The sequence below is a fragment of the Maylandia zebra genome, unplaced genomic scaffold (assembly GCF_041146795.1).
Source record: "Maylandia zebra isolate NMK-2024a unplaced genomic scaffold, Mzebra_GT3a scaffold01, whole genome shotgun sequence".
NCBI lineage: Eukaryota > Metazoa > Chordata > Actinopteri > Cichliformes > Cichlidae > Maylandia > Maylandia zebra.
This window is the reverse complement of record NW_027490031.1, coordinates 111,892-124,137: the sequence shown is the minus strand read 5'-3', so window position 1 is coordinate 124,137 and position 12,246 is coordinate 111,892. Positions and strand designations below refer to the sequence as shown.

The following is a 12,246-nucleotide window of genomic DNA, read 5'->3' as shown; positions in this document are numbered from 1 at the left end:
AGTTCTTTCACACTCTTCATCCTGCTTTATGTCCATGATCTGCATGGAAACACATCTATGGAGAGGAAATCCAGCTGCTGAGGGTCACATCTGCATCGTTGTAGCTACAGTGGATGTTTCATGGTCAGGACTGGAGGCGGAGCTTTGTGCGTGTCAGGGTGAGGCCGCAGCAGCCGCCTCCAACCGGAGCGCTCGGGCGTGAAACTACGAGGAAAGCCGACGTCCTCCTCTTTCCTCAGAAGTGATCTGTGGCCGGCCGGACTTCATTCCACAGATGTGCTTTAACAAAGTGTGAAGCTGAACTCTGAGCTGTGACAGTGAAGCAGTGTGAGAGTGTCAGTAGATGATCAGCAGAGGAAAGTGAAGCTGCTGTGAGCTGATGTCCTGAAGGGCTTTTAAAGAGTCTCTGAGTTTGACAGGAACATGAAGATGTTTGTGGTGTTTGTGATCCTCCTGCACGGTAAGTACACCTTCCTCTCTCTGCTCTCATCATCAGCTTTTCTTTCATCTCTCTCTCTTTAATGTGTTGAAGTGCAGCAGGAGGAGATCGTGCAGGTTTGTGCTTCCCGTCCTCTTTGAACTGAGCAGAAATTTTCCCGTGAATGCATCACAACATTCATTAACATTTCCCTTATAACTATGAGCATGTGTAACTACACTAACAGCAGAATACATCTACATTAAACATGTTCAGATTAAGCTGTGATTTCTTGCTGTAATCCACAGGTCACAGATAATTTGTTTGTCTGTTTATATGTCCTCAGTTTCCCAGCATGCCCTGGCTGTGTTGGTGGAGGTGAATGAGGGGGAAAGATCTGTCCTGCTGCCCTGTCAGTACTCAGGTTTACCACCTGTGGACCCCACAGTAACATGGACTCGCAACGATCTCAATCCCCAATCTGTCCACGTGAGACAAGAAGAAACCGATGATCTCAGAGGACAAAACCAGCGTTACAGCGGGCGCACATCGATGAGGCCTGATGCTCTGGACTCTGGAGACTTCAGCCTCACTCTGAAAAACCTCCAGCTGACTGACAGCGGAAAATACACCTGCACACTTAGCAATGAAAGAAATAAAGTTAGAGTGGGAGATGTACAGCTGCAGGTCAGAGGTCAGCAGTACAGTGTAACTCTGCCTGTAAGAAGCTGAAACAGCAGAAATCAAACAAATCAATGTTCATCCAAAGTGTCCTGATAGTCGTAACAGTCTAACAGTCACGGCCATGTCGAGTTAAAGCACTGTAACATGCTGGGGCTTGACACATTAATGATATCTCTTTACTGTTGTGAATTATAATTTTTTACCTTTTCTGGACAAACGTTAGTTCTAAAGATTGGTCCATTTTGAGTTCGGATCATTGAGTTCAGAAAATGTGGTTTTCATTTGAGGCCCTGTTCACCAAAAAGAGAAGGAAACTCTCAGGAATATTGGATTCAAATTCCCATAAAAAGATGATTTGTATTTGTTTGTTCGTGTGCAGAGCCTGCACTGATGACGTTTTCAGTAGGAAAAAGTAAAGCAAAGGAACAGAATTGAAGTTTTATGGGTGGTCACATAAAATATAAATATTTAAGCTTTTTTCCTGTTAAAAGGAACTTTTCCTTCTCACTGTCACCAAGTGCTTGCTTAGATAGCATTGTTGCAGAGTGACCTCAGGTCAAGGTTGTTGTAATTTCAGGCTCTTTGACATCAGTGCTTCAAATCTTTACGTTCATTGAAAAAGAGCAATAAAGTAAATGTAGCTGAAACAGGAAGCAGTTATTATTTATTATTTAACTTTTATTGTTGAAAAGTATGGTTCTTGTATACAATCACAATTGGCAAAACATACCCAGATTAGATCAGTGCTACGACTCCTATTGTCTGCTTCTACAGCTGATGTTGTGGTTTATTGTCCTCACAGACCAGCAAGTGGTGGTTAAAGTGGAGGAAGGCTCAGACTCCGTCATCCTGCCCTGCAAAACAACACCTGACCTGCCTGAGGACACCACAGTGGAGTGGACTCGCTCTGACCGAGAACTCATGATGATCCATGTGTATCCAAACAGAAGTGACCACCTTAAGAACCAGGACGACCTTTACTGTGGTCGCACAAAGATGAACAAAGACCTGCTGAGAACTGGAGACCTCAGCCTGACCCTGAAATACCCCACAGAGAGAGACGGTGGAGGATACATCTGCACCATCTACAGGGACAAAGACATCCTGAGACAGAAAGTAGTGCTGAAGGTCAAAGGTCAGTGATGATGCCACAGGTCAAAGGTCAGAGATGTAGATACAGGTCAGAGGTCATATTTTTATGTTTCTGTACAGAACCATTTCCATCCTGGGCGAAAGCTGTTCTTGTGCTCCTGTTTCTCCTGGTTCTTCTTGTGGTTTCTGGAGGTCTCATATATTATTTCCGACAGTATTTCATGTCAGGTGAGTGTCTCCTACTACACTACCCATAATGCCGATGGTTAGCAGGTGTCCTCTGGTGGCTCCTTGACTGTGGCTCACACAAACTTGTTCACAGCTGCTGCTGACGTCATCATGTTGTCCTTTGTTGTCCTCAAAGGTTACAAGGTGGAGGTGGATTCAGAGGTGGAGTCTGTCCAGCTGCCCTGCAAAACCACAGTTTGCCTGTCTAAAGACGCTAAAGTGGAGTGGAAGGACATGAAAGACAGGAAGGTCCACGTGTATAAGAACGGCTCTGACCAGAATGAAGAACAGCACCAGGTTTACAGAGGCCGAACGGAGATGAAGAGGAAATGGCTGAAAGCTAGAGACCTCAGTCTGACCCTGAAACATCCCAAAGAGAGTGACACCTACACCTGCACCGTCTACAGCCGGAGGCAAAAGATTCTGATGAAGAAGGAAGTGCTGCTCACTGTCAGAGGTCAGTTCTGTAGATACAGGTCAAAGGTCAGATTCATTGTAATAGTGTGCCAAGTATCAGTTGGCTCAAAGCTCCTCCGTTCCTTCAATACACAGACTTTTTCATGTCCCATCTATAGTCGGTCATTTCTGAGACTGGAACCAGTCAGAACAGATTTTACTGGAAATATTTTAACTTATCCAGTCAACAAAAATCATTTTAGTGCTCATGCTGTCCTCACTAAAGTTTGTTTAGAGACAACATAATTTTAGCTATTGTTCCCAGCACCTTATCGTCAAAGAAACAGGCTGCTTGTTGTGATTCAACGATGGAAATAAATTCTCTCTCTCTTTTTGTACAACTGTACAAAGAAAAGGAATACAAAATACATAATAAAGGCATGTTCCATTACACTGGGAGAATAACATTGCTCTAGTAAAAGAAACTTTGTTGTCATCTCAGGTGATAAGGTGGAGGTGGATTCAGGGGTGGAGTCTGTCCAGCTGATCTGCAAAACCACAGTTTTCCTGTCTAAAGACGCTAAAGTGGAGTGGAAGGACATGAAAAACAGGAAGGTCCACGTGTATGAGAACGGCTCTGACCAGCCTGAAGAACAGCACCAGGATTACAGAGACCGAACGAAGATGAATGAAGACCTGCTGAAAACTGGAGACCTCAGTCTGACCCTGAAACACCCCACAGATGGAGACACAAACACCTACACTTGTACCCTCTACAATCAGCAGGGAAACATCCTGATGAAGAAGGAAGTGCTGCTCACTGTCAGAGGTCAGTTCTGTAGATATAGGTCAAAGGTCAGTGTTTATTTAAAATGATCTGATTAGTTAAATGTCAAAGAATCTAACAGATGTAACCAGTTTGAACAGGTGACTGTTGTCATTTTTATATTATTAGCTTTAACAGTGTAGTCCCATCCCATCAGGTGTCAATTACACACAAATAAAAATAAGAGCGTTTTCTTCTCTCTGCCTGCTTCTGCTCATCGTCATCAAATGTGTCCAGTCAGAATGGATTTTACTGGAAAAGTTATCCAGTCAAATAAAACATTCTCAATGCTGCTGCTCATGTCATCGTGTTGTGCTTTGTTTCTCTCAGTTCACAAGGTGGAGGTGGATTCAGGCAGGGAGTCTGTCCAGCTGCCCTGCAAAACCTTAGTTCAAGTGTCTAAAGACATCAAGGTGGTGTGGAAGGACAAATATGGAAAGGTCCACGTGTATGAGAACAGCTCTGACCGGCCTGAAGAACAGGAACAGGATTACAGAGGCCGAACGAAGATGAATGAAGACCTGCTGAAAACTGGAGACCTCAGTCTGACCCTGAAATACCCCACAGAGAGAGACAACTCCACCTACACCTGCACTGTCTACAGCAGGGAGGGAAACATCCTGATGAAGAAAGAAGTGGAGCTGAAAGTCAGAGGTCAGTGGTGTAGTTACAGGTCTGAGGTTTGAATTTTGCTTTCTAAGTAGTTGTGATGAGTAGAAATAAAAAGCTAACTGAAGGCAAAACTGGTTCCCAGTGAAGGAGCCAAAGTGAACTGACTGATTATGGAATTTTAAAGTGGCCCTAAATTAATATGAAGATAAGAAGATAACTCTTTATTGTCATTGCATAGTCGCACAACACAACACGATACGACACATCACAACGCAACACAACACAGTATAATAACTTAGTAATAAAAAAGAAGAATACATGTATTTGTATTGCACTGTATATGCTGTGTGGGAGGAAAATAAATGATTATTTAAAGAAGAGCAAAGTGACTTGAGCCCCCTTCACAGTTGCCTGCCAACCTTCACATTTGGCAAAAAGTTCTTCAGTGACAAGAGCCCTCAATTTCCTGTCCCCAACAGAGAACTTATCCCCACCCCAGATTACTCTGAAAATAAGGCTAAACTATTTTATTCTCTTTTGTACAGCATTTTATTTTATTTTATTCTATTCTACTGTTTTTCGTAATTTTTGCTGCCCTTAACTTTGTATTGTCCGCTTTGTGCCGTGACCATACTGGGACTGATAAAGGTTTATCTTATCTTATCTATGCAAATAGTGCTTGAAGTAAGAACTTAAACTCAGACAGACACTCACCTAACTTAACTGGGAAGTTGTATTTTCCAAGGTAACATTATTCTAGACACCTACAAGTGAAATATTCAAAAATGAAATATTGCCAATTCCAAGCTTCCATTTTCTGAGATCACAGAAAGGCCACACTTGTTTTGTTTCCCTAAAAGTGCCACTGCACACTCACACCAGCTACAAAACCAATTAAAGCTGCAAGCAGCGTTATGAGGGCCCTCGCACCCCATCGCGTCGAGCTACGCCCAACACCTACAACCAGCACCTCCGATCTGATGTCACATTGATGAAATTCATGCATTCAACCACCAGCTAACATTTCATCTCATTCAATCATGATTATAGTCGTCCCACTAGGTGGCGCTCTAACCATTACTGACAAATGGCATAACAAACATTTCCGAGCTCGAGTCTCATCACGCCTGCGACCTTTGGGACATATTGGACATTTTGATTTTGAGTGACAGCAGATTACTGCTTTTTGGCGAGTGACTGAAACTCCACATGCCGCCATGACCACCCCGTTTCCCTGAACGTAAAAACCTTCGCAATTTAACATCACAAAGGTCTTTAGATTCCACACACTGGAGATTGGTTCAATATGATGAAATCCCTTGGAGGAGTTCGTCAAAGTATGAAGCCTGAAAAGAGTGGAAAATATCACAAAAATTACACATTAATTTTAAAATGGCTGACTTCCTGTTAGATTTGGGATATTGCTCCAAGAGACTTTTTTGTACATCTTGATATCTCCTATAAGCTTACCAGGTTTCAGACTCATAGATAAAACACAGAGCTGGGGCTGATGTTTTGAAATATTGTAGGGGGCGCTGTGGAGCCATTTTGCGCTATTCAATGAAAATGATCACATAACAACAAAGCCTTAAGCACAATGGAGGTGTGCGCCAAATTTCAAGACTTTTTAAACTTTCCAAGCCCCTCAAAAGCCACTTCATCTTTCATGGTGAACCGCGTTGCCACCAGGGTGCGCCGTTCAGTTTAAAGTCACAATTTTTGCACTGAAGCATCACAAGGGACTGATGGTGATATTCACCGCTTTTGAGGTGGCCACGATGAACCTGTGAAAATCAGTACAACAAAATTAAAGCCATGACATTTCCTGTTGCCACTAGGTGGCGCTGTCCGTATTTCCGACAATGGGCATATCAATTTGTTCAGGGCGGGTCTGACATCATGCCTGTAAAGTCTGGTACTGATCAGACTGGATTTCATTGAGTTATACTAATTTGTTTCTTCATGGCGAGATATCAAAGTTCGCCATGCTGCTGGGGTCACACCCTTTCGCGAAAAGTCACAGTTTTCACTGTAACCCAAGACCAACTCCTTAAGGCTTTCCTGGAGAAATTTGAGGCTGCAGATGTCACCCATAACAATACTGTACCCCAAAGTGTAAAACATGACATTTCCTGTTCCCACTAGGTGGCGCTGTACCTGGTGTCAAATATGGCAGTTGAAATATGTTCAGGGGTGGAGCCTTATCATATGTGTTCACTTTGGTCAAGGTCAGAAAATGTATGACAAAATGAGAGGCAATAAGATTTTCATGGCGAGTCATCGAAATTCGCCATGGCGCCACGGCCTCATAGTATTGTGAAAACTCAAAAGCTCCGCAATTTAACATGGCACAAGGGTGTAGTTGACACTGACCAAATATGAAGGTTATGAAATCAAACCCCAAGGAGGAGTTCGCAAAAGTTCGAGGCATGGAAATGGCAAAATTTGAGCCAAAATGTCACCTTCTCTTCCAAATGGCGGACTTCCTGTTGGGTTTGCGTCAATGGGCCCACAGACTTTTTTGTTCGTCTTGGCATGATACATATGTGTGCCAAATTTCATACATGTAGCTCAAACGATGTGGTCGTAGGGCTGCATTTAACAAGGCATAGGTGGCGCTGTAGAGCCATTTCCCAGTGCTCATATGTAAAACCATTAAAATACAAAATTTTTCACCAGACCTGGCATGTGTGCAAAATTTCATGAGTTTTTGAGCATGTTTAGGCCCTCAAAAAGGCCCTTGTTTCGCCTGAATAATAATAATAATAATTAAAGCTGCAAGCAGCGTTATGAGGGCCCTCGCACCCCATCGCGTCGAGCCACGCCCAACACCTACAACCAGCACCTCCGATCTGATGTCACATTGATGGAATTCATGCATTTAACCACCAGCTAACATTTCATCTCATTCAATCATCATTATAGTCCTCCCACTAGGTGGCGCTCTAACCATTACTGACAAATGGCATAACAAACACTTCCAAGCTCGAGTCTCATCACACCCGAGACGTTTGGGAGAGATTGGACATTGTGTTTTTGAGTGACAGCAGATTACTGCTTTTTGGCGAGTGATTCAAACTCTAAGTGCCGCCATAACCACCCCGTTTCCCTGGACGTAAAAAGCTTCGCAATTTAACATCACAAAGGTCTTTAGATTCCACACACTGGAGAATGGTTCAATATGATGAAATCCCTTGGAGGAGTTCGTCAAAGTATGAAGCCTGAAAAGAGGAGAAAATGTCGCCAAAATTGCACATTAATTTTAAAATGGCTGACTTCCTGTTGGATTTGGGATATTGCTCCAAGAGACTTTTTTGTACATCTTGATATCTCCTATAAGCCTACCAGGTTTCAGATTCATACATAAAACACAGAGCTGGGGCTGTGGTTTTGAAATATTGTAGGGGGCGCTGTGGAGCCATTTTGGGATATTCAATGAAAATGATCACATAACAACAAAGCCTTCGTCACATTGGAGGTGTGTGCCAAATTTCAAGCCTCTATAAACTTGCCAAGACCCTCAAAAGCCACTTCATCTTTCATCGTGAACAGCGTTGCCACCAGGGTGCGCCGTTCAGTTTAAAGTCACAATTTTTGCACTGAAGCATCACGAGGGACTGATGGTGATATTCACCGCTTTTGAGGTGGCCAGGATGAACCTGTGAAAATCAGTACAACAAAATTAAAGCCATGACATTTCCTGTTGCCACTAGGTGGCGCTGTCCGTATTTCCGACAATGGGCACATCAATCTGTTCAGGGCGGGTCTGACATCATGCCTGTAAAGTCTGGTACTGATCAGACTGGATTTCATTGAGTTATACTAATTTGTTTCTTCATGGCGTGACATCAAAGTTCGCCATGCTGCTGGGGTCACACCCTTTCGCGAAAACTCACAGTTTTCACTGTAACCCAAGACCAACTCCTTAAGGCTTTCCTGGAGAAATTTGAGGCTGCAGATGTCACCCATTACTATACTGTACCCCAAAGTGTAAAACATGACATTTCCTGTTCCCACTAGGTGGCGCTGTCCTTGAGGTCAAATATGGCAGTTGAAATATGTTCAGGGGTGGAGCCTTATCATATGTGTTCACTTTGGTCAAGGTCAGAAAATGTATGACAAAATGAGAGGCAATAAGATTTTCATGGCGAGTCATCGAAATTCGCCATGGCGCCACGGCCTCATAGTATTGTGAAAACTCAAAAGCTCCGCAATTTAACATGGCACAAGGGTGTAGTTGACACTGTCCAAATTTGAAGGTTAAGAAATGAAACCCCAAGGAGGAGTTCGCAAAAGTTCGAGGCATGGAAATGGCAAAATTAGAGCCAAAATGTCACCTTCTCTTCCAAATGGCGGACTTCCTGTTGGGTTTGCGTCAATGGGCCCACAGACTTTTTTGTTCGTCTTGGCATGATACACATGTGTGCCAAATTTCATACATGTAGCTCAAACGATGTGGTCGTAGGGCTGCATTTAACAAGGCATAGGTGGCGCTCTAGAGCCATTTCCCAGTGCTCATATGTAAAACCATTAAAATACAAAATTTTTCACCAGACCTGGCATGTGTGCAAAATTTCATGAGTTTTTGAGCATGTTTAGGCCCTCAAAAAGGCCCTTGTTTGGGGTGAATAATAATAATAATAATAATAATTAAAGCTGCAAGCAGCGTTATGAGGGCCCTCGCACCCCCGGCGCGTCGAGCCACGCCCAACACCTAAAACCAGCACGTCCGGTCGATGTCACATTGATGGAATTCATGCATTTAACCACCAGCTAACATTTCAACTCATTCATTCATGATTAGTTAGTCGTTCCACTAGGTGGCGCTCTAACCATTATGTACAAATGGCATAACAAACATTTCCGAACTCGAGTCTCATTATGCCTGCGACCTTTGGGTGAGATTGGACATTGTGTTTTTGAGTGACAGCATATTACTGCGTTTTGGCGAGTGATTGAGAGTCTACGTGCCGCCATAACCACCCCGTTTCCCTGAACGTAAAAAGCTTCGCAATTTAACAACACAAAGGTCTTTAGATTCCACACACTGAAGAATAGTGCAATATGATGAAATCCCTTGGAGGAGTTCGTCAAAGAACGATGCCTGGAAAGAGGGGAAAATGTTGCCAAAATTGCACATTAATTTTAAAATGGCTGACTTCCTGTTGGATTTGGGATATTGCTCCAAGAGACTTTTTTGTACATCTTGATATCTCCTATAAGCTTACCAGGTTTCAGACTCATACATAAAACACAGAGCAGGGGCTGTGATTTTGAAACTTTGTAGGGGGCGCTGTGGAGAAATTTCGCGCTATTCAATGAAAATGATCACATGACAACAAAGCCTTCATCCATTTGGGGGTGTGTGCCAAATTTAAAGCCTCTATAAACTTTCCAAGCCCCTCAAAAGCCACTTCATCTTTCATGTTGAACCGCGTTGCCACCAGGGTGCGCCGTTCAGTGTAAAGTCACAATTTTTGCACTGAAGCATCACGAGGGACTGATGGTGATATTCACCGCTTTTGAGGTGGCCACGATGAACCTGTGAAAATCAGTACAACAAAATTAAAGCCATGACATTTCCTGTTGCCACTAGGTGGCGCTGTCCGTATTTCCGACAATGGGCACGTCAATCTGTTCAGGGCGGGTCTGACATCATGCCTGTAAAGTCTGGTACTGATCAGACTGGATTTCATTGAGTTATACTAATTTGTTTCTTCATGGCGTGACATCAAAGTTCGCCATGCTGCTGGGGTCACACCCTTTTGCGAAAAGTCACAGTTTTCACTGTAACCCAAGACCAACTCCTTAAGGCTTCCCTGGAGAAATTTGAGGCTGCAGGTGTCACCCATCACTATACTGTACCCCAAAGTGTAAAACATGACATTTCCTGTTCCCACTAGGTGGCGCTGTCCCTGGTGTCAAATATGGCAGTTGAAATATGTTCAGGGGTGGAGCCTTATCATATGTGTTCACTTTGGTCAAGGTCAGAAAATGTATGACAAAATGAGAGGCAATAAGATTTTGATGGCGAGTCATCGAAATTCGCCATGGCGCCACGGCCTCATAGTATTGTGAAAACTCAAAAGCTCCGCAATTTAACATGGCACAAGGGTGTAGTTGACACTGTCCAAATTTGAAGGTTATGAAATGAAACCCCAAGGAGGAGTTCGCAAAAGTTCGAGGCATGGAAATGGCAAAATTAGAGCCAAAATGTCACCTTCTCTTCCAAATGGCGGACTTCCTGTTGGGTTTGCGTCAATGGGCCCCTAGACTTTTTTGTTCGTCTTGGCATGATACACATGTGTGCCAAATTTCATACATGTAGCTCAAACGATGTGGTCGTAGGGCTGCATTTAACAAGGCATAGGTGGCGCTCTAGAGCCATTTCCCAGTGCTCATATGTAAAACCATTAAAATACAAAATTTTTCACCAGACCTGGCATGTGTGCAAAATTTCATGAGTTTTTGAGCATGTTTAGGCCCTCAAAAAGGCCCTTGTTTCGCCTGAATAATAATAATAATAATAATAATAATAATAAGAAACGGAGCAGATACAATAGGGCCTTCGCACTCTCGGTGCTCGGGCCCTAATAATAATAAGAAACGGAGCAGATACAATAGGGCCTTCGCACTCTCAGTGCTCGGGCCCTAATTAAAGCTGCAAGCAGCGTTATGAGGGCCCTCGCACCCCATTGCGTCGAGCTACGCCCAAAACCTACAACCAGCACCTCCGATCTGATGTCACATTGATGAAATTCATGCATTCAACCACCAGCTAACATTTCATCTCATTCAATCATGATTATAGTCGTCCCACTAGGTGGCGCTCTAACCATTACTGACAAATGGCATAACAAACATTTCCGAGCTCGAGTCTCATCACGCCTGCGACCGTTGGGACATATTGGACATTTTGATTTTGAGTGACAGCAGATTCCTGCTTTTTGGCGAGTGACTGAAACTCCACGTGCCGCCATGACCACCCCGTTTCCCTGAACGTAAAAGCCTTCGCAATTTAACATCACAAAGGTCTTTAGATTCCACACACTGGAGATTGGTTCAATATGATGAAATCCCTTGGAGGAGTTCGTCAAAGAACGATGCCTGGAAAGAGGGGAAAATGTCACAAAAATTACACATTAATTTTAAAATGGCTGACTTCCTGTTGGATTTGGGATATTGCTCCAAGAGACTTTTTTGTACATCTTGATATCTCCTATAAGCTTACCAGGTTTAAGACTCATACATAAAACACAGAGCTGGGGCTGATGTTTTGAAATATTGTAGGGGGCGCTGTGGAGCCATTTTGCGCTATTCAATGAAAATGATCACATCACAACAAAGCCTTCATATATTTGGAGGTGTGTGCCAACTTTCAAGCCTCTATAAACTTTCCAAGCCCCTCAAAAGCCACTTCATCTTTCATGGTGAACCGCGTTACCACCAGGGTGCGCCGTTCAGTTTAAAGTCACAATTTTTGCACTGAAGCATCACGAGGGACTGATGTTGATATTCACCGCTTTTGAGGTGGCCACGATGAACCTGTGAAAATCAGTACAACAAAATTAAAGCCATGACATTTCCTGTTGCCACTAGGTGGCGCTGTCCGTATTTCCGACAATGGGCACATCAATCTGTTCAGGGCGGGTCTGACATCATGCCTGTAAAGTCTGGTACTGATCAGACTGGATTTCATTGAGTTATACTAATTTGTTTCTTCATGGCGTGACATCAAAGTTCGCCATGCTGCTGGGGTCACACCCTTTCGTGAAAAGTCACAGTTTTCACTGTAACCCAAGACCAACTCCTTAAGGCTTTCCTGGAGAAATTTGAGGCTGCAGATGTCACCCATCACAATACTGTACCCCAAAGTGTAAAACATGACATTTCCTGTTCCCACTAGGTGGCGCTGTCCCTGGTGTCAAATATGGCAGTTGAAATATGTTCAGGGGTGGAGCCTTATCATATGTGTTCACTTTGGTCAAGG

At 43.5% G+C, this 12,246-nt stretch overlaps 1 protein-coding gene across 1 annotated transcript; it reads left to right on the top strand.

Annotated features, from left to right (window-relative positions):
- Positions 1-162: 162 nt before the first annotated feature.
- On the top strand, positions 163-4,298 carry LOC101468793 (uncharacterized; the record flags this gene model as incomplete). The annotated part of the gene is made up of 7 exons (XM_076880828.1): positions 163-460; positions 765-1,112; positions 1,905-2,237; positions 2,315-2,422; positions 2,559-2,879; positions 3,321-3,647; positions 3,975-4,298. Coding segments are annotated over exons 1-7 (1,798 nt in total), but the record flags the coding sequence as incomplete, so codon positions are not given.
- Between the last annotated feature and the right edge of the window lie 7,948 nt (positions 4,299-12,246).